The 23,565-nt window shown below is 35.1% G+C and overlaps 2 protein-coding genes across 9 annotated transcripts in view; one reads left to right on the forward strand and one right to left on the reverse strand.

Moving 5' to 3' along the window:
• Positions 1 to 12,202, forward strand: part of LOC125668801 (ras-related protein Rab-3) — a 28,518-nt gene extending 16,316 nt beyond the window's left edge. For 3 of the 8 annotated variants that reach the window (XM_056163688.1, XM_056163689.1, XM_048903223.2), the window contains exons 2-5: positions 2,134 to 2,358; positions 4,418 to 4,536; positions 6,595 to 6,719; positions 9,977 to 12,202. In XM_056163688.1, the coding sequence (XP_056019663.1) occupies positions 2,134 to 2,358; positions 4,418 to 4,536; positions 6,595 to 6,719; positions 9,977 to 10,167 (660 nt within the window). In that variant the 3' untranslated portion in view covers positions 10,168 to 12,202. Of the gene's footprint in view, positions 1 to 1,137; positions 1,516 to 2,133; positions 2,359 to 4,417; positions 4,537 to 6,594; positions 6,720 to 7,371; positions 7,497 to 9,976 lie in introns of those variants that run through there. The other 5 variants (XM_048903224.2, XM_048903225.2, XM_048903222.2 and 2 more) reach the window with 3 other exon arrangements.
• Positions 12,203 to 13,677: 1,475 nt separating this feature from the next.
• Positions 13,678 to 23,479, reverse strand: LOC125668800 (uncharacterized). Its single transcript, XM_048903221.2, has 9 exons — positions 23,369 to 23,479; positions 21,642 to 23,074; positions 20,729 to 20,914; positions 20,281 to 20,427; positions 20,007 to 20,114; positions 18,588 to 18,685; positions 16,616 to 16,689; positions 15,804 to 16,156; positions 13,678 to 14,729 (listed from the first exon to the last, which is right to left on the reverse strand). Exons 2-9 carry the CDS (start codon positions 23,002 to 23,004, stop codon positions 14,620 to 14,622), a joined length of 2,439 nt encoding a protein of 812 aa, XP_048759178.1. The 5' UTR covers positions 23,005 to 23,074; positions 23,369 to 23,479; the 3' UTR covers positions 13,678 to 14,619.
• Between the last annotated feature and the right edge of the window lie 86 nt (positions 23,480 to 23,565).

A 23,565-nucleotide genomic window follows, 5' to 3' on the forward strand; every position in this document is an offset into this window, starting at 1 on the left:
AACCATTCAGTCGACATTGATTTTGTTAGAATTTAGCGGCATGCAAATCTATACCCCTATCAGTTGTAGCCATGTGATCGCAGCATGTAGGCTCTCTGGGTTCCGTAATTAAACTGCAGCTCGCTGAACACAACAACTACGAATCTGTCGGAAGAATTATAGATTTCTGGGTAAGAGACCCACAGGATATGCCATTTGTAGAAAAAAGACTTTGATCGACTATATAATCACCATTATAATACAATCAAATCAATGGCTTTCTCCAACAAGGTGCACTGCTGAAAATAGTTCCAATAATTTCATGAGTTCAAAAAGATGGATGGAATACCATAAATCAAATGATTTGTCTGGTATAAGTGACATTTTCCCGTAAGAATGATCTCTCCATGATATGTCATGTTCCATTCATGGTTCTAAGCATTGTCAACATCCCACTCAAAGTATTGATGTGTATCAATTTAGATCTGATTGTTACACTACACACCCTTATAAAAGATAAAACTTCTGAAGGGAAGATCATACTATGATATTTGTTGTAGAAATAAGTGTACTCTATTTTTGGTAAATTTCAAATTGTTCAAAATGGAATTTTGGGTATGATTTTCTATAAATATAAAGTGTGACAAAGTTACAGTCATTTCCAGTGCTTTAATTGATGTGCAACATAATAATTTCCATGTTGAAAATATGGAATAAGATGCCCTCATGACACAAAAGTATTGATTTTTTTTAAATTGCTTAAAAAATTGTATGTATGCCTAAAAATCATGATAATGCTTGATCATAAACTATTTTCACATTGGAGCATTAAAATTTAAATTGTAACATATTTTAATTTGATTGTTTCCTCATTGGATCGACATCAGGTGCCCACACATTTTGAAGTCAAGATCTTAGAAAAATACTGATTTTTGACTTATTGAAAGAATATTTGTACCTCCATGCTAAAATTAGAATTTGTTGCAAAATTCATACGTAAATTTCTATAAAAACCTGGACCTTGATGGCATTAAATTTCTGTCGTCTGTGTGCATCTGAGAAAGCTTTCCTTGTTTACACGGAGTAGAGTAACAAAGATCGTCATAGAAGTTTTCAAAACACAGCGTCAGTGGTCCATTGTACCATCTCGTGAGAGAGAGAGAAAGTCGTCATGTGTGTGGGTCAGTGCCCCTTCGTTTTCCTGACCCTGGGTTATCCTAGTACGTCAGTATACAGAACATCACAGCTGATTGGTTATTAGTGAAAGAAGCCAATCAATAGTATTTATATTGATGGCAGCGGAGTCTGACATCAGAGTTTGATCACATACCCAGTATTACGTGGGACTATCTATCTCGGTAGCAGGTGTTTTCTTGGCTATTTCTAGCCCTGAGGGTAGCCTTCACCCTCACATTTACAGCTGACCACTTCTCTTTGTGGTGATATAGCGTGGCTGGGATTATCAGATCTCGTGTGTGTGTTTGGCTATAGACCAAGACTAAATTGTGATATTTTTGATTCACTTGAGGAATTAAGGTATAATTTCTAGATCTGTCAGGATTCACTAGGTTCTGTTTTACACTGAATATTGATCGTCTTGATCTTTATGGTATAATATTAAGTGCATAAAAGTAGATATTGATTTCTAATGTGTTGTATTTATAAGATTTTGTGTACATGGCATATCTGGTGATGATGGGGTGGTAGTCCTGAATCATCCCACCTATCTCTCTCTCTGTATACAGCTGGGTTCACACTTGTTAACACCCTCTGAAATCAATCATGGAATTCCATTTTATATTGGTAATACATGATAATAGATTCAAATCTCCTACACTAGTGTTTGGTGACCCGGCATGCATGAATTAATTAAATTTCTCTTTGGTCAATATTAACATGTACAATGAAGTTTCTTTAAAGTGAAATTTTCACATACACCACTGAATCACTCATTTTCTTGAGTTGAAATTTTTGTGCTTTGAGAGAAAAAAGGATATTCATGGAGACCTGATTTCATGCCCCCCTCCCCCCCCCCTCCCCCCTAAAACTTTGATATTTCATTTTGAGTGGTTGAATAGGTTTGTCATGGTCTCTGTATGATATTAAGGTAGTGATTTAAACATGTATTAAAAAATTTATGTGAAATATTTACAGATGGCATCGGCAAATGATTCAAAATGGCAGAAGGATGCTGCAGACCAGAATTTTGATTACATGTTTAAGCTGCTGATCATCGGGAATAGCAGTGTGGGAAAGACTTCCTTCCTTTTCCGCTACGCCGATGATTCCTTCACCTCCGCCTTTGTCAGTACTGTCGGAATCGACTTCAAAGTGAAAACGGTGTTCAGACAGGATAAACGGGTCAAACTGCAGATATGGGTAGGTGTCATCGGTTTTAGAATATTTTAACTGTGTCCACCCCCTCATCCCCCGTTATAATATGTCTTATGTACTCGCAAAAGGAAGAGGTGTTGCAGTATCTGTTTAGCATGGATTATTAAATTGCTACAAAGAATACACTCAAAATTTAGGTCACAATAATTGAAATGAAGCGCTTTGAATGGAAATGGATTCTCAACAGTTTGAAGATTCTTATTCAAATGTTACAACACAGTAAAACAGACAAAAATAGGGATATATAAATATTATTAGTTATTATTTTGATCCAATTATTCATTTTGATCATGATTGTACCTGGAAAACAAATTGATTTCATATATAACCAAGTAAACTCGTAATCCAGGTCCAGTTATGCCATATTTTTATTTCAAAATTAGGTTTGCTACATTGCAAACACTTCAATGCAAATTTAAATGAATTCTATCATTAAACTGGGTCGAAACCCTGGGCTACATTCTAAAGAATTTTTGGGAAATGGTTCATTTTCTGACATCATAGATATGATCGTGCACAGATAATGTGAATTGCATTGACATACTTTTGACTTACATCGATTCACATATATATTACAATTATTTCAATTATTTTGAAATTCTAAAGTCTTGAGTGATGTACGTAATTGAGTTATGAACTTATTGGATATTATGTGTTCCATTTACAACGAATCAAATTTGTTTGTCCCAAATTTACTGTAAGTATATTTTACTGTATTTGGTACATATACACTGTTAGTAGGCCTCTGAACTTTTGGAGTGGATTCTCCAGTTTCCTCCCAATGCTAATGACCCCCACAGGCCAATATCCCAGCTATCGATCGGGAGACATGAATGTGATTGTTAATCGTTAAAAGTTTTATTACCAAGTTTTATTTCCACCAGATCGTCAATGTTGGTCAACTCACCACAATGAATGATATATTTTACAATAGCGAAATTATAATAATGCAATATCAATGTCAGATTTATAGATTTGCAGGAGATAAATGAGAAAATCTTGACTGTATATTAATTTGTAATTCTCTCTGATTCTGGTATCTTGTAACATCAGTTCAACATACCTTCACTTGTCAGAGTTTTAAACCAGAATGAATAATTTACTCACAAGTAATGGCTTTATGGAATTTATTAGCAGCAATATCAAATTCCTTAAAAGTAATAATTTATTGATAAACCCATCTTTGATTGTTTGAAAGTAAACTTAGATTAGGATAAGTGGAGAATGAAGAGGAAGGCTTTGTTTGCCTCTCTCAGGTACTAGATCGACAGCCCACAGATTGATCAATCTGTAATCTATTATTTAACAAATCAGCACCAGAGTGTCAGGTCGGTGAAATCAAACTGTTTTATCTTGTTCATCTCGCTCAACTTCATCAGGAGATTCCGTACAGTATCACCATGGTTACAGATGATGGAGATATGTCATTATGTGAATGTATTCCATGTGATAATTAAATTCTTGTTTTTTCTAGGTCTTGTATGTCAATTACAGATCCTGTTTAAGATACAGTTATAAAGTTAATTAAACCCTTTTAAAGTTCAAAGCAAAATTTTGGTATTTCACTCAGACCTGAAATTGATAGACTGAAATTTAATTTGTCTTCTTCAAAACATCGTCAGAGCTTTTGTTAACCAATGAAACTTTCTTATAATTATAAAGAAGTTGTAGTGTATTACATCAATAATCAAGTCTTGCAACTATTTACTGTGGTTTTATTCACTTTTTGTCAAACACCAAGTTTTATTATTATTTTTTTTTTTTGGTTTTGCCACTATGAAATTAGTGTCCAATGAATTCAGTTGTTTCCTCATAAAAAAAGAGCATTATAAGAGCAGTTTTCTTTGAAATTACTTGTCAGTGAAAACCCACAAAATTTAATGAAAACCTGGTATCTGAAAGTTGAGTGAAGCAATTAGTCTGATTACTGTCTTAATTATCATCTAATTATTGTCTAAGTGAATGCAATGCTTTGATGTACCTTATAGTTTGACCTTCACTTCACTCTGGGATAAAACTTGTCACCATTTATGTTGTATTACAGGATACTGCTGGCCAGGAGCGGTATAGAACTATCACAACAGCTTACTATAGAGGTGCTATGGGATTTATTTTAATGTATGATGTCACAAATGAAGAGTCCTTCAACGCTGTTATGGACTGGTCAGTATAATTGTCTAAATTGAGTCGAAATTAAATATATGTCACGGACTGGTCAGTATGATTGTCTGAATTGATTTAGAATTAAATGTAGTCACGGACTGGTCAGTATAATGGGTATATTCTGTGTTTGTCCATTTTTTGTGGAATTTGCGGACAGGAAAAATCTGCAAAAGTTACAATTGGAAAATATGTATGTAAGACTCTAAAGTGCGATGGTTGCTCCAAAGTGTGATGGTCACGCCAAAGTATAATGGTATGTGCCAAAGTGCGATGGTTTGTTTGCATTACGAACGCCAAAGTGCGATGGTCATGCCAAATTGTGATGGTCCCTCTCTTATAGGCATGCTACGCTAACGTGCGATGGTCTGGCATGCCAAAGTGTGAGAGTCTGTCATTTGCAGGTGCATAATGCCAAAGTGCGATGATCTTACATGCCAAAATGTCCATTCCGTTTTGCAAACCAACAGACTTCGTGTCACTCCATCGCACTTTGGCGCGTAAATGTGTACCATCGGACTTTTGCATATAACACCATTGCACTTTGGCACATTCGTCTCACACCATCGCATTTTGGTGTGTCACACCATTGCGCTTTAGCGCATGAGTGTGGACACACTTTAGCCTGTCACACCATCGGGATTTGGCATAGACCATTGCTCTTTGGCGTGGCCATCGCACTTTGGCCTGTCACACCATCGGGATTTGGCGCAGACCATCGCACTTTGGCGTGTCACACCATCAGGGTTTGGAGCAGACCGTCCCTCTTTGGCGTGGCCATCACACTTTGGAGTCCTACATAAATGCACATATGTACATAAAGGTATAATGCAACTGCAGAAATTTGAAACACAGAATGTCATTGCTACCATTAACAGTTGAAACTGCAAAAATTTCCAACTGCAGAAAATATCTGTTATACTGGTCATTGTGATTGTCTAAATTGAGTCAGAATTAAATATAAGCACGGACTGATGTTTTCTGAGTCAGAATTAGATGTAGGCATGGACTGATTTTTTCTGAGTCAGAATTAAATGTAGGCATGGACTGATGTTTTCTGAGTCAGAATTAAATGTAGTAATGGATTGGTTTAAACTGAGTCAGAATTGAATGTAAATGTCATAAACTGGTCAGTATTGGTCACCAAAATCAGAGAGGATGAAATGAAGCCACATGGCATATGAACAATGAAAAGTGTTAATACAAATTGTATGAAGTGCTTTATATCTTTACTTAACAGGCATTAAAGCAACCTAGCATCTTGAATATTATTAATAAACTTTACTCACAGACTTTGGAGAATGGATCTCAATTTTGTGTGGAAATAAATGCAAGAAGAGTTGTGTGCAGTGAGTTCAATTTGTTGTCAGTACACATCTGACATATCTCTTGCACACATACTTTTCTTTAATTGTGCATTTATTTCCTAGAAAATTGTGCGACATGACTGTTTTCATATTGGAGTAGAATTTTAGCTTTTACTTGTCATATATATGTATGTAAACATTGATTTTATTATATAGCATGTAGTAATTTACTTGTGTGTACTAGGTTTACTAATAGTGAATAGAAAACCACGGTATATTGCATTTCATGTATGAAATATTATAATCAATAGAATATTCTAATTATATCATTGGTGTAATCAGTAGTAAACCTGTCGTTAGGTAATTAGGTCACTAACAGCTGGTGTGAACTGCCCATTGTCCTAGACACCTGTTACCTTTAATCACCTGGACTAATTCACCTGAAACTAACAATGATTACAGTTGTCAAATATCTCCTATCTCACAGCTCTCCAAGAATTCAATATCAATGTTCATATTTCTGAGAATTCTTTTAAATTTCTACAATGAAATTATTGGAAACCTATAAACATTGCATGCACTATTAACATCAATATTATTCAGCACATAAATATTTGTTACACTGTTCTTAAGTTTTTGTTGCTTGTTGTTTTTTTTCTTTTTTACATAACGACTAACAAGTTCACTCTTTTGTTTATAGACTGGTATGTACTGTTGTATTATTTTGTGCACACTCACAATTTTACACACTTAGGTGCACTCAGATCAAGACACATGCTTGGAGCAACTGTTGTGTTTGTATGGTGGGTAACAAATGTGATATGGAGGCGTCTCGCGAGGTCTCTACTCGACAGGGTCAAGAACTGGCCTCGGAATTAGGTAACACTGTAACCCTACCACAAACACACACACACACACTATATGTCCTAACTCCTACTCCTACACCTCTTGTATACAGAACATCAGTGCTTGGTGGCAGGCTTACTTTAATTCCTTTTCTTTTCATGAATATCAGAAAAACTCGAGGACTAAATGCTTTTTTATGAACTATATAAAGATATTGAGGCTCTGTGAATCGTTTCTGGAGTTTTTCTGATGTAGGGACTCGGAGACAGCTGTAGACATAAGAACTATACAGACTCTACTGTTTGTGTAGAGACCTACATGTGTACAGCTGTGTCTGGTGTCTACTGTGGCTATTCTCATATCATTCAGTAGACATTACTTTACAGGGATATGTAATCGAGAAGCAAACATGGTATTCCATATAAGGAATTTAAACATGTATTTGGACAGTAACAAAACTGTTACAAAAAAATCAATTTGTTTTCTGGATGAATTGTTTGTTACTTGATCAATGTCCCTTTGAAGCTATCAGTAGTCAGTAAGCATGGATGAATGGAGGGGTCTCTTTACAAACTCTATGTGGGAGGAGGTGAATGGAGTTGGGGGTCACCTGTAATTAGGCTGGGTCAGTAGATGATGGGTGGGGGTAGCTCAGGTGATGTGACTGAAGCTTTTACTTTTACAGGTGTACACAGATAAAGACTTACTCATGGGACAATGCCCAGGTCGTGTTGGTTGGCAATAAGTGTGACCTTGAGGACGAAAGGGTCGTTTCCACGGAAAGGGGGAAGCAGTTAGCCGATCAGATAGGTACAGGATCAGTGTTGTCCTAGATAGTCAGCAGATCAGGATTAATTTTTTCCTAGTGAGACAAAGGATATGATAAGCATAGGATTGATATTTTCATTTTCATAGTTAGTTGGTTGATCAGATAGATGTTCTAGTTCATCAACTGATAGGCATGGGTTAGTATTGTACTTCATTAGCTGATCAGATAGGTACAGGGTAGTTAGTCAGTTGATCAGATAGGTACAGGATCTAGTTAGTCAGTTGATCAGATCGGTATAGAATCTAGTTAGTCAGCTGATCAGATAGATATAGGATCTAGTTAGTCAACTGATCAGATAGGTATAGAATCTAGTTAGTCAGCGGATCAGATAGGTATAGAATCTAGTTAGTCAGCTGATCAGATAGGTATAGAATCTAGTTAGTCAGCTAGTTAGTCAGCTGATCAGATAGGTATAGGATCTAGTTAGTCAGCTGATCAGATAGATATAGAATCTAGTTAGTCAGCGGATCAGATCGGTATAGGGTCTAGTTAGTCAGCTGATCAGATAGGTATAGAATCTAGTTAGTCAGCTGATCAGATCGGTATAGGGTCTAGTTAGTCAGCTGATCAGATAGGTACAGGATCTAGTTAGTCAGCTGATCAGATAGGTATAGGATCTAGTTAGTCAGTTGATCAGATAGGTACAGGGTAGTTAGTCAGCTGATCAGATCGGTATAGGATCTAGTTAGTCAGCTGATCAGATAGGTACAAGATCTAGTTAGTCAGCTGATCAGATAGGTATAGGATCTAGTTAATCAGCTGATCAGATAGGTACAGGGTCAGTGTTCTGTCATGAAGAGATTCTAAGGTTCTAAAGGGATTAAAGTAGTTTGTCCATCAGGTAAAATGAAAGTTTGACTAAGACTGTTAAACTAAGAATGTTTTGGTACGGTGATATTGATCTTGTGAGTCCTGAGATGACTATACAATGCAGTTACAAATGACACAAACATATGTCTACATCAACATGAATTCGTGCATACTGATACAGTCCCTCATGAAATGAGAGTATTGATTCTGGGCCTTCCTTAGCTCAGCAAAAATCAATATTGTAAAAACCCACCATAATGGAGAAAGATCAGAATACGTAAGGGAATGTCGCTATTGCGTAAAGCTATTTTATGTTCCTTTTTATATCGGGAAATAAGCATAGATTGATATTGGCCATCAGGGTGTGATATTACAGTTTTTAGATTGGAATGTTCTCTTTAAGTTGCGGAACTGATTAGTCTGGCACACCATGAGAGACTCTGGAGAAGTCAACAAGAGAAACCAACAACTCCTAAAATATCAGTCTTCACTTTTAATCAATTCAAAAATTTCAGATTTATGTGGCACATCATGTTATATCCATTTCCTCTGTTATGATTGTAACTGGTTAGATGATGAGATGGTATATAGGGAGATAATGTATAGTTAAATGGTCAGAGAATGGGATAGTAACTGGTTAAAGAATGGGATAGTAAATGGTCAAAGATTGGGATGGTAAGTGGTCAAAGATTGGGATGGTAAGTGGGCAATGATTTGAATTTAAATGGTCAAAGAATGGGGTAGTAACTTGTCAGAGAAGGGGAGGTAACTGTTAAGATAATGGGATGGTAACTGTTAAGATAATGAGATGGTAACTGTTAAGATATTGAGATGGTAACTGTTAAGATAATGGGATGGTAACTGGTCAAATGATGTCTTGGCAAACACAAGGTAATGAGAAATCTCCCAAGTGGTTCTGTTTTAGATATTTTCAGCAATATTTTTAAAGAATCATATTTCTTTAGGCCCAAGTGTTTTCAGCAACCTTTTCTTATGTAAATAGTGGAATAAAATACTGCAACAGTGATATTATAAGACGTACATCACTCCAATAATTTCTCTGATGTCCAGAAAATACTACTGTAGATTTATTCAGACTGATAAAGCTTCATGGATCAATAGAACTTCTATCTTTGCTTTTATACACGCTCTTAAGGGCATACACGCACCGTCACATTAGGGAAATATTTATTTTCTACTTCACCAATCCCCTTTTCAGAGGAAATAGAAATACCATTAAGCAAAAATAAACAAACATCACAAAGATGGAAATTTAAATTTCAGAAATTAGTTTGATCTATATTTATTATTTCTGTATAAATGTCTACTGAATAAGTACTGTAAAAGATATTTTTAATTATCGGAATCTTATGAAATATATTTTATGTAGAGCTTTGATATTCTGTATTTACTATATACAGGGACATTTTTGGCCCAAATGCACTAAAGAATGATTTAATCCCTGTTTAGATTTGTCCAGGGCTAATTTTTTGCAACTTTAAAGTAATGTGTAAATTTAAATTTCAAAATTTGCCCATACAGAAATGGGAAGGGGGGATATCCCTGTATGTAGTATATCTAAATTTATCTTGTCCCTGATGAATCGCTCTTTTATAGAAAATGAATAAAATGTGCTTCATAATTCTTTCAGGTTTAGAATTTTTTGAAACTTCAGCGAAGGAGAATATAAATGTCAAGGCTGTATTTGAACGTTTGGTAGACATCATTTGCGATAAAATGTCAGAGAGCTTAGACCAGGATCCTTCCCTTGTAAACAGTCAGACCAAAGGAACTCGACTGACCGAGAATCCAAACCCCGAGAGCGGAAGTTGTCAGTGCTGAGTGACCACGCCTCCTTCTGCTCTCTCCCGGGCATTCTGGACTGTATTTAGTGACACCTTTCATAAATATTACGCTGAAACAAAATCATTCACTCTGTAACAAGTGTTGTATGAACGGCATAGTGCAATGGATGGAATGAGAAGGACATGCAATATATTGTAGTATTAAGGAGTTGTAGTTCATCGTAGGGTAGTCTCGTCTTGAACTGTTTATATCTCCTTACTGTATATTTAGAAAGCACATTATTAATCAAAGCATGTTATTAAATCAATGTTATTGCACATTTCTGACAATTTTAAGTTTTACACAGTGTGTATGACATTTTTTTTTTAAGTGTAGGGTTCAATCATGTTGATAATTCATCCTTCAAAGAGATTACCCTTTTTTACGCAATTTTTGTTTAATTTGACTAGTTTTGTATACCTATCAGTTGTAACGAGTTGAGGGTTTTCTCTGTGAAGATTTTGTGATGTGATATGTTGATGATGATATGCGAGTCTTTGAGACTATTCTCTATGAATGGTTAAACCTCCCAGAATCTCTTGCATCATTTTTTTCTGACAGCTGATAACAATATATTTTACTTAAGTTTTATTGTGTTTAAAATGTTCCAGATGATATTTATAATTATGATGACATTCCACATACAGGGTGTTTGAATAGTATTTGTTGGATATCCAGATATAAACTGACTGGTGATATTGACAGAATATTTCACACGGATTTGGGAAATTCTACCACATTCCTCTCCATTTCCTTCTTGGCTTTTTATGTTGGTGAGATGAGGAAAATTCTACCACATTCCTTCCCGTTTCCTCCATGCCCTGTTGTGTTGGTGAGACTTTGTACAGCATATAAAGGTGCTTCCAGAGAGATCCACTTCATCATTAATGTTTATTCAAAGAAATCCAATTAATACGAACTTCTGAAATCCTTTTATACACTTTAGTGATAGTCCTCGGATTGAAATCCATATATAATTCATACTCAATGTATATTCAGATGCTTTGCTCCAACCTCAAGAAATCCTATGTGTATTGAATCTTCGGTTGTGGTATATTAGATGTATATTCTGTTTGTATTGTTTATATTTTTGTTAGTTTTTTTTTCTACTTGTACACGTCAATGTTATACACACATTCCAGAGTTTAACTTAAATGTTATTGCACACACACAATTGGTTGTGAGGTTCTGTTTTTGTGTTCATTCTTTAAATAAATTAAAACTCATTGTTCTAAAAACCAAAAGATAATGTACGGTTCTTTTGCTCTAATTAAGGTGGCTGCTGAGAGGAAACTGAGTTTGGTAAATAAGTGTTCTTACCATGCGCAATCATAATTGTACATTTTTGCTGTGTTGTCGATGTAAAATTTCATGAATGCAGCTCAGTTTATCAGTGCATTGGTTCACTCCATTTGTCAGCGTTTTGAACATTAAACTTTGTTTCATAGATGAACAAACTATAGTGCTATTGTGTAAAAATACAAGTTAGTCATGTATTGATTAGTATAATTATCAAAAAACAAACCCCAATATTTTTCTCTCCAGAATTTTAGGTAAAATATTGAACATAAAAGCTTATTACAGTAAAACACAGTTATAGTGAACCTCCAGGACCAGCAAAAATCAGTTCAGTATATCCAAGCATCATTATATTCAATAAAAATTTTGTCATTTTTCTCTCGCACGAGGGAATAAATATCACTTCGCAATAAACATGAATTTGTCATAAAGCATGTTTGTTTGTTATACAGTGTAATGGTGTTTTACTGTAGTATGCTTTGTGGGATAATACTAAATACTGCATACTTTGACCACATTATCAGTGTTAAAGTGAACCAGTTTATAAATCTATTAACTCTGGTGTCTCATCGTCATAGAAAGGAATGAAACATGTTGTGACATATAATGAGAAGTCATTCCGCTCTGTAGAATCTCAGCACTGTAGTTCTATAGTCTGTATGTCTGTCTGTGTGTGTGATCAGACTAGATCTTGTTAATCATTAGTAAATTGACCAATAAACTGTTAACAGTCCAAGTTTGTTTATTGTTATTAAGAAAATTTGTTAACTGAGAATTTTTGCACATGGTCATCTGAACAGAGATTTGCAATATCTTGCCATTCTTTTCTACAAATGTTGCCAAGAGCAGATTCATGAAAAGAAATGTTTGTAGATTGTTTTTGTAGTATAGACTACTGCTGTATTTAAAAATTCATAGGGATCAAGTTTTGTATATACCAGTATGCCAAAATTCTAAAGTTTGTTGGGATATGATTTAAGGATATGGTTTCTGTAAAATTGAAACACTCTGTACATTGTATATTTCCTTTTTGTTTGAAATTCATGGGATACGGGTACCATGAAATCCAGAAAAGTCGAACCCCCTCGAAATAAAATGATTACACAGTACTTGTAGATAATTTGAGTAAAACTCTTTAATTAATTAATATGATTGATAATTCAGTAAAAAAGATGCATAATTTTTTGTTATTTTACAAGGGGTGACATGCTTCACATGTGTAAAAAATTTTGAGCTTTAATATTTCTGAAGGGAAGTTTACTATATTCCAACACATCTTGTACAAGTACCAATACCTGCTAAACAAGAAGATAGGTAGAGATGTTCAGCCTTGTTATGCATGATCAAAATAAAGCATAGATTTGGAACAGAAGTTGGAAAATTTTTCCAGTATCCTTGCATGAAATTTAAATATATGATGTTAACACCTATTCTTCAACTGCTTGAATCAACCCAAAGTAGCTGAGAAATTTTATTTACTTGAGAGATAATGAACCAGTAAATATAAAATTTTGAAGTCTGTCAATATTTCATCAGATTTCACTAGAGCTGTCGTAGTTCCTTCCGAGTACAAGTGAAGATTAAGGTAGTGGAAGATTAAGGTAGTGGATGGTGGAAGATGCCATGCTCTTCTTTAATAGTTATGTATTATATATATCGTGAATACAGGCAAAACATTACTTGGAGATCACTTCCCGATCGTGTCCTGTTTGATTGGCCATTAGGGTTGTGCTTCATACCATTTTGATCAATTTAAGCATAATCCTCAATCCATAGTATGTTGTGGTGTAATTTGGTCACTCCATAAGAATAGAAATTAATTACTAGAGTCACAAAAACTTTTCTTATATCGGTGTCCAGGCCTGGATTTCTTGAAAGAAACTTTTAAAAGTTGAAATTTGGATAATTTTACTAAAATTCAGACTGCTCAAATAAAAGAAATCTCAAACTTAAGTTCGAGAGTTTTTCGAGAAATCCAAGCCAGTGTGCTTGACCTTTGCCGCCAATATCAAAAGGGATCATCTTAATCTCAATACAAGCATATGTGTGAAGCAGATTGATTCTAATGAAATGGGGAAGTCTCTTTATGATTTGGATGGAAGGTCCACCTGATTTCACCCCCACAACATTGTGGTGGATAAAATAACCAAATTAAACATGTATGACAAAGTCGTTATAACTTGTATTCAATCAATTCAACAATAAAGGAACATTATTCATTTTTAATATGGTCAGTATTATGTTGATAATACAAATCTAAATATAATACAAAATAGCAATCAATCAATTATTCTACAATAAACCTTGATTGTATGTTGGTGCATATTAAGAGATTTTCGTGAGTAAACATATAACGAGTGTGTAAAACAGAAACAAGATGATTTTTGTAAACATGATTGTCTCCCGACACAGCATAGCCATGTTTTGCAAATAGCACAGCCATGTATCATCGGAGAGGCCTTGTCACAAGGTTTATAACCCCCCCCCCCCACTACATATTAATTAAAAGCCCTATCACTTATAGTTTTCAACTGTGGTACTGTTGGGGAACCAATTTTCAAAGATTACACCCATTACAAATCATAGCTTTCTCATCATCATTGTTAACAATGTTCAAAGTTTGTAATATTAAGGTGGTAAATGGTCAAGGTCATACAGGGTCAAATATTGGAAAGGCTTTGTTGTGAGGTGTCATGGGCACTAGATATAAAAGCCCTTTCACTTTATATACTTTAAAAGACAGACAAACAGGACAAAAAACCATATCCCTCAAATCTAGGATTCCAGAGGCATAAAAATAAATCAATTATCACATTTGTTTTCATTGCACAAAATTACTTGTAACATGTGATCAACACATAACAAATTAAATATAAAACTTAAGAAGTAAAGGGTGTAAAGTGGACAGAATTAACTCATTAGCAAATTTAAATAAATAAATAAAAAAGAAATATATAAATATAATTAAATCTATGTCTAAATTATTGTTAACAAATAATATTATTTCAAGAAATATGAAAATAAAATGGACGGAATACAAAAAAATCATTTATCAAAATAGAAAATGTCACATTCATTTTCTGCAGTACGTGTCTGAGGATGTGGGCCAGCCACAGGAACTGACACTGCTGCACACCCCTCCTTCAGGTGTTAGGCCTCCGAGTCTCGCTTTTTGGTGCGCTTTTTCCTCAGTCTTCCTGCTACAACTTTGGCGTCTCCAAATTTCTTCATGGTTGGAGTTTCTCCGCTTTTGTGTTTCCCTGACAGAGAAAAGAAGGTTGACTAAAATATAATGAAATTAAATGTTCTCCACCATTTCAATTATTATTCTAGGCATATTAAATTGTAAAAGTTCAACACATAATGGATGTTTTCAAAGAGTATCACAGTTTAAACTGATTGGTATTTTTCTGTTGTTTAAAGCTGAAACTAGATATCATTGTGATAGCAAGGATCACAAATGGGTCCCATTTGGGGCATTATTTGCTATTAAAGTTCAAGGTCCACAACTTTCTCAAAAACAAAGCTTGAACTTGATCTGTAACCCATTAATATAAGTCCATATATAAATTTTCAATTCAATAACTGCGGGAATAGCCAAAAACAGTCTGGAAAACTGTCAAATCCCTGAAATTTGCTAAGTTCAAGGTCCATAGCTCTTAAAAAAATAAGTCAACAGAGCCCAGCCTCAAACTTGACCTGTAAGCCATTGATGTACTATTATAAGTTCATGTATGAATTTTCAACACAATAGCTGCTGTAATAGCCGAAAATGACTGAAAAACATTTACACGGATACAAGCACACACTCAGGCTGATCACTGCAAGACACCTGCCTATTGCGGGGCCCTACTAACTGAAAATTTTTGGCAGCATTATTCCAACAAGAAAATTCCATTTCTCACTAATTTACATAAGAATTTAGTCTTAATCTGTATATTCTGATAACTTGAACAGAACTTGAATTTTCATTCCTTCATCTCATGTAATAAATCTCCACCTCCCATAATCATAAAATAAGTTTTGAAACACCATAGCTGCAGAACTGTAGCTCTCTGGGAAAATATTGAGACAGATCAGAGTTCTTATCTGATCTGTCCAAATATTTTCTTAGAGAACTACAGTTTTGCAGCTAAAGATACCATACATGTACACGTTTAAGTAATGGTGCCTTCAAAAACTAACCCAGGAGCACCAAACAAATATACAGGACAGATCTGATGTAAATTACTACAAGTGGATAATTTATAGCGAGCATCAAAATCAAGAGAACCTCGTCGATCTATACAATCATCTGAAATTCAACTGCTTGAGATAATTCTCTTTCCACTGACCTTGTGGTGACGGTGTTTCCTCCACAAATCCTGGGTTGACATGGCCTTGCTCATCGTCTTTGTTCTGATCTGTCTTTGACTGCTTACTGTGAGTGGACCTCCCGGAGGATGGTCTAGATCCACTGACAGAAGATCCAGAATTCTGTTTCAGACCCGGCCCTATAATGGTGGAATGTGACCCTGAGGTAGGTCGTGACCTGGGAATGGATGCTCCTGATCTGGATCTCTGGTTGGATGATGCACTCTTTGGTCGAGGAGAGTCGCTATGTACGGCTGAGCTTGGGCGGCTACCAGTTGGGGTGGGGGAGGGATCAGCTGACTGTTGATCTAGGTCGAGAAGCAGAGACTGGGATCTGTCAAAGAAACAAAATTGATGTATTTTTCCTATCTACATAAAAAGTGCTTACAGTAGACTTGTGTCAAATATTTTTTCTTCCAAACTGAATTATGGCAACCTAAAATTGTGCCCATTTTTGAGTCCACTTAATAAGAGCAGAGGAAGATATCAAAATCCATTTCAACCCTTCTGCAAACCACATCTGAATAAATTGTAGCACAAATTCCATGAACTACAGTTGAAATTTGGTATATTGAACATCAATATCTTGAAAACCATGGATATGTTGAAGTTAGTTAGAAGTCTAAACGATGTTTTCTCTATCAAATTATGCATTTTAACCTCAATATCTCGAATCCCCCAATATCTCACAGTTTTTACTCAGCTCCATTGAGTTTGAGATAACGAGATTTGACTGTACAGTAATTGAAATTCAAAATTAATTTTCCGGAATAATCATATAGCGAGTTCTTACCGGAGCTGCTCGAATTCCAGTTCTTCCTCCTCTTGGAGCTGACTCATGATGCCTGTCAAATTCTCTTCTTCCTCCTTAACAAATCAATGTATAGTAATTATCAGGTTAATTCTCTTCCTCATTAACAAATCAATGTATAGTAATCATCAGGTTAATTCTCTTCTCTTCCTCATTAACAAATCAATGTATAGTAATCAACAGGTTAATTATCTTCTCTTCCTCATTAACAAATCAATGTATAGTAATTATCAGGTTAATTCTCTTCCTCATTAACAAATCAATGTATAGTAATTATCAAGTTACCTCCAAACAAACACACTAATTAAAGAATGAATGTCAAGGTTGTCTGTGCATGTATTATGGGGGTATAAAACCAATGGTAATTTGCATAATTGACAAATTCCTTATATACATGTATTTTGTATTATAAATTAAACCTATAGGTTTTCATGTCAAGTTGAATGGGGAGTGCTTATATTAAGAGGTAATTTACATTGAAACAACACCGCATTATTACTGACGAAACTCCAGTAGATGTAAACACTTAATCATGTCAATCATACAGGATGTACAGGAAAGCTGGTTTCAGGAAGACCTGCAAGTTTTAACCACCTTACAAAAATGAAAACCCCAAGGCGAGGGAAGCTAAAGTAGACAACAATGTATGCAATGAATTAACAACATAAAAATACTCTTAAGGTCACAAAACGGAGCTGACCTCAAACTCGGTCTTACTTTCAATAATGAAATATAAAGACAGGTCCAGGCCAGTGGGGTCACAGTTGGGCTCATCTCAGTTTTGAAACTCTAGAACCATTCCTTGATTCTAATTGGTTGTTGACTTGTACCCTTGTTGCTAAACCCTAATCTGAGCATATTATAAACACTGATCTAAGCATACATGTATTATAAACATTGATCTGAGCATATCATAAACACAGATCTGAACATATTATAAACACAGATCTGAGTATATCATAAACACTGATCTGAGTATATTATAAACACAGATCTGAACATATTATAAACGTTGATCTGAACATATCATAAACACTGATCTGAGTATATCATAAACACAGATCTGAGTATATCATAAACACTGATCTGAACATATTATAAACACTGATCTGAGTATATCATAAACACAGATCTGAACATATTATAAATGTTGATCTGAGTATATCATAAACACTGATCTGAGTATATTATAAACATTGATCTGAGCATATCATAAACACAGATCTGAACATATTATAAACACAGATCTGAGTATATCATAAACACTGATCTAAGCATATTATAAACACTGATCTGAGTATATTATAAACGTTGATCTAAGCATATTATAAACACTGATCTGAGTATATTATAAACGTTGATCTAAGTATATTATAAACACTGATCTGAGTATATTATAAACACTGATCTGAGTATATCATAAACACTGATCTAAGCATATTATAAACACTGATCTGAGTATATTATAAGCGTTGATCTAAGTATATTATAAACACTGATCTGAGTATATTATAAACATTGATCTGAGCATATCATAAACACAGATCTGAACATATCATAAACACAGATCTGAACATATTATAAACACAGATCTGAGTATATCATAAACACTGATCTGAGTATATTATAAACATTGATCTGAGCATATCATAAACACAGATCTGAACATATTATAAACACAGATCTGAGTATATCATAAACACTGATCTGAGTATATTATAAACGTTGATCTAAGTATATTATAAACACTGATCTGAGTATATTATAAACGTTGATCTAAGTATATTATAAACACTGATCTGAGTATATTATAAACGTTGATCTAAGTATATTATAAACACTGATCTGAACATACTAAGTACACAAGCAGTAATTTGCATGATGTGGGAATGATTGTTCTTGAGAAGAATGTGTCCAAGTAATTCTTCAAAATATTAGAATGTCAGAAAGTTACCTCGGACTCTGAGCTAGCCATGGAGAGGTCCACAGATGAGTCGTCACTCTTGAGTTCCAGTGGGTCGGGATACAGGTCCTCAAAATATCCATCCTCCTCTGTTAAAATCAAAGGGAAGGAACTCTGGTTACTAATTTCATACTAGTCCCATGCTAATAAAACATCAGTAAAATCCTTTTGATGAGATAATAATAAGGATTATTGTTTTCCTGTAACAGACCTGTTTACTGTTTACTCCGTCTGACTGATGTCAGTATTCTAGAACCAAGTTGTCAGTATTTTGAGCACTTTGTCAGTATAAATGTTGAATATAACGAAAAGTGCTACGCGGGTTGTTAAACCCTTTTTTATATGAATAACTCCTTGTTGTCATATAAATAGAATGTTGCTGTTTACTGTTGCTTTTGTATTTTACATTTGTAGTAATGTGTAATTATCATGTTTTTACATCATTCTTTAAATTAGCGATATATTTTATACATGTACCATAGCATTTTATAGTCCATGAGGTTCTCTCCTTGTAGAAGGTTGCTGGTTATATCAATTTTGACCTTGCTCTTTGTTCAATAAATTTTGTTTTAACTATATTCTCTACATCCATAAAATTTATCCCTTAATTTCAAAACAATTTGAACTTGATATAAATACACCATATTGAATTAAACAGACATTTACTTAACTAGTTATTGCACACTGATAGTTAGTTCAGAGTTGTTAGAAATATCCATGAATCTTGTCACGACTTATTAAACACTTTCAGCTTCGATAAGTCTTTATGTTCTTTACTCTGAACGTGTCTGTAGCAGTCATTTTTGCCTCTGTGACCGCAGCTGAAGTCCATGTTGCACACGCTGCAAAACACCATGTGATCTGCTTTCTTCGATTGTTGGAGGCATGGCCAAAGCACTCTGTATGAGACCTTAAAACTACGGCATATTTTTTTCTTGTTTTGAACCTCTGAATGGGTTTGGATGTTTCGTTTGCATTCTTGTCAATCTGACGTTCGCCATCCGTGCTTTTTCAAAAGTTCGATATAAATAAATATCAATGGTGCTTTAAACAATGGTAACTTCAATTGACTAAACTGGTTCCCTGTTGACCTCGCTTCTCTCCTCGGTGTAGGACCAATCAGTGGGGAACCAGTGTAATTCAATTGACAAGTTTCATCATACCGATTGGCAAATTTCGGAAATTGATATTTTTTCTCCCAGATTCGTGGAAAATCATAAGATTTTCAATGTGAATCCGTAGAGCGTATTTTAACTTTATAATCCATGGAAAATATGGACAATCCATACAAGTAAATAGCTCTGCTGTAATCACCCCCCTTCCCCCGATGAATTCAATAATTCAAAATTCTTATCACCGTATAAAGATTTCAGCAGCACTCTAAGTCATAACAATTATGTTTTAACAAACCTTCTAGATTCAGACTGTATGGTTCTTCATGCCAGATTTTCTCTAATGCTGGCTGGATAAACAGCCTATCCTTTCTTACTTTTTCTCTTCGACCATTCAGGAAAACACCTATCAAAATTTTTTAATGCATATCTTTCTAATTATTTGTGTGATTTTCATGCTTGCTTTACTATTAATGTAAGATATCAAATAAAACAAAACATTTCAGATTGGATCTGTTGCAAATAAAATCAATGTTACATGTACATTAGTATTTACACAACTTCTAACTGACCCATGCAGAACATCTTAAGGAGCATGCGTCGTTTCATTGGAGACACCAGAATGAGGTCATAGTCGCGTTGTGCGAGACGTTGGCAGAACATCGGCATCACGGAGAGGAACTCCTTGGCTGTCTTCCTGATTGACTCTTTCACTGTCTCTGTGAGATATAATTGTTAATGGTAGAAAGAAAATAAAACAGCTTTAAAAAAAATGATAATAGAGAAATTAAAAAAAAAAGAAGAGGAAAATTTCATTTCACAAGCAACAAAACTATGATCATCCAATATAATATTCTTGTGGCTTTTTTCTTTTAAATGAATTCTACAATACATTGTATGCATATAATTAAATACAAAATTTTCCTGTAAATTTTCTTTTATTACTTGCCCTCTGTGTGATTAGATATGCCGCACTATTTCCCTTATGTACACAGTGTCGTACGCAAGAGAAAGTTTTACCTGCAAACAGCGATTTTTGTGCCAGCTTGGCATGAATTTCAATCATCTCGTCTAAAAGATCCCACATTGTACCATGGAGAGCATCACCCAGGAATTCTGCCTCGCGACAGTAAGCATTCAAGATCTGTATCTGTCTAGATAAGTCGTGGACTGGAGCGAAGATCACCGGGCTACGCTGTGTTCTCTCTGAAATTCATTGATTACATTACAAAGTAAATGTTCGATAATTATATAACTGTGACAGATGTCTCCTGGGACAAAATTGGCAGGATTTCAAGAGTCTGAGAGAGATTTCAAGAGTTCGAGAGATCAGACACCTGAATATCAGCAGAGCAGCCAAGAGATAAATAAAATCTTGTCCACAGAAAACACTGGTATGTCTACATTCTGCATGGTTTTACACTTAAATTAAACTATGAATTATAACCATGATTTTATCTGTGCATGTATTTTCAAGTTTGTTGTGAATGATACTCTAGTAACATACATTTTTCTTTACTTTCAAATAAACAAACTGCCACACTTATATAACACTTGATCTAGCTGAGCATACAGTTGTCACTGAATATTTAAATCTCATTCACAAGGTAGCTATGCTTTATAATATAAATTAGAGCAGCTGGATATAAGATTTTCATGACTTATCGAATATCATTGAATTCAACAAATAATATATCAAACATCAAAGGAGAAATATTTTTAGGAATTAAGGAAATAATCAGGACCTAGTGTACTGGACATTATATTAGCAAACTTATCATGCCAACAAGAAGCACCTGTATGACACTTATGAACACAAATGAAACTATGTTTACATGATATACAAAGACTTGATTACATTCAAATGAAGGATGGTGACTGATGTATATCTCAAAATCATACATACAATTAACTTGAAATAGATATCACCTACCTAACACAAATTTGGCATGTAGAAATGTTTTGAGGAATTTCTTGGTTTGTAAACTCAGGTGGTCATTGTCCGAAGTTGAAAAGGTGGGCCACAGGGGAGTAGTTATTATCTTCCTCTGATACAGGATGCTACGAATCACCAGGTACACGATGAACATGAACCAGAACACTCCCCAGCCTGCTACGATGGTTGTGAGGATCCACTTAGAGTATTGAGGGAGGAGCCAGGGACTGGACAGGTTGTAGACATTGTAGCGTGATACCATCGAGCCAATTATTCCCAGACTACCAAGGCACAGGAATGACAGCAGCATCATTAAGTTGTAGACAAGGATTCTGTAGGGACGGATAAAAATAAACACCAAGAAATAACCGAAAAAGAGCAGAGTCACTGCTAATGATTGGCTGGAAATGTTATCGAAACCTGCACAAAATGCGATGATAATGGGTAGCTTCAGCCACTGCATCACAGCCCTGTGATAGAGTCCCCAGAATCGGAACGAAGAAAAAATATACATGTCTCCCACTAGCCAGCATTTGTTTAGTCCTACTTTATACTCTGTCTCCTTCAGAAGCAGGAAAGACTCGTGGTGCTTTGAGCATGAACCAACTGACTCCGACCTGGTGACATACACCATGTAGACAGGGAACAAGACAAAGAGAAACAACAAAATAGCCAGACCAAATGTAATATACAACCAGTGAAGGCCATAGAAACACTTCAAGTCATTCATAACATCCACAGTGTCCGTGTCTGTGCACTGAAAGACATGACCTACATATGTGGCAAGTGGGAGTGTCAGAGCCTGTATGATCACACAATACACACGTCGCACATAGGCCATCTTTGTCATTAGGGCAGGGCTTTTTCTGTACCACAGAACTACATAGATTATGGGGTAGACTGCACTTAGTATCAAAATGACCATAAGCCAGCCAATGGAAATAGCCCAGAACTGAACCGGCACAGAGGAGCTTGGTGTGTAGTGATTCTGCACACTGATGTATACACCAGTGGTGTGCAGCTTCACAAATTCAAACACATCCAGATTGAACAGAAAGACAAAGTATGTGTTGGAGAGCCAGGCCTCTGGCCATGTCCACCGCAGAGCCATAGACTGGAGAATAGCAAAAAACTGCAGGAAGTCCACAATAAGGAGAAAGCAGTCCTGCCACAGCAATGACACTCTCCTCTTACGACGACGCTCTGTCATCAGAATCTCATCCTCAAAATCGTCATCGATCTCTACTTTGTCCTCGGGAATGTACATTTTCACCCGGCCCTTCCCCGTCGTCATCCCTTTAGGAAAGAGTTCATTTCCCTCCAGAAGCGGTCTTATCTCCTTCTGCTTCAATGTAGACATGATTTTCTTCCTCTCTTTTTTTTCAATCACAGCATGCAAAGGTATACATTGTGACAACCATTGAATAGATCTACAAATATATGATATAAACACAATGCATACTATAAGCAGATTATGTCAAACTGAAAGAAGCTCAAGTTTTAAATACAATTTCCTTTATTACAAATTGTGGATAAAACAAAAAAGGTACTTGGAATCATAAATAATGGGGCCTACAATGAATGTTTGGTTGTTGAACTTGTTGTCAACTGAGAAAAAATTATTATTGCTAGGTAATAAATTTTTACCTCAAAAACAAACTGATGAAATATTCCAATAAAACTTTTCAAAAAAATCCTCTTTACAAAATATATAAGAATCATACCTAATCTACTTTTGATTTCTGATCTGATCAGCGTATCGTGGAAAGACTATGAACACACACTCGCCTCCATTTTGACCGTTGTTGACAAATGGCATCATGGAGTCGGCAATTTCCGGAGAACTTCGTAATATTTCGCCAAAAAATTCTCATTTTACAGTCTTATATGTTTAAAATTATATTTCTATTATTTTCCATGT

Source organism: Ostrea edulis, chromosome 4, assembly GCF_947568905.1.
Source record: "Ostrea edulis chromosome 4, xbOstEdul1.1, whole genome shotgun sequence".
Classification (NCBI taxonomy): domain Eukaryota; kingdom Metazoa; phylum Mollusca; class Bivalvia; order Ostreida; family Ostreidae; genus Ostrea; species Ostrea edulis.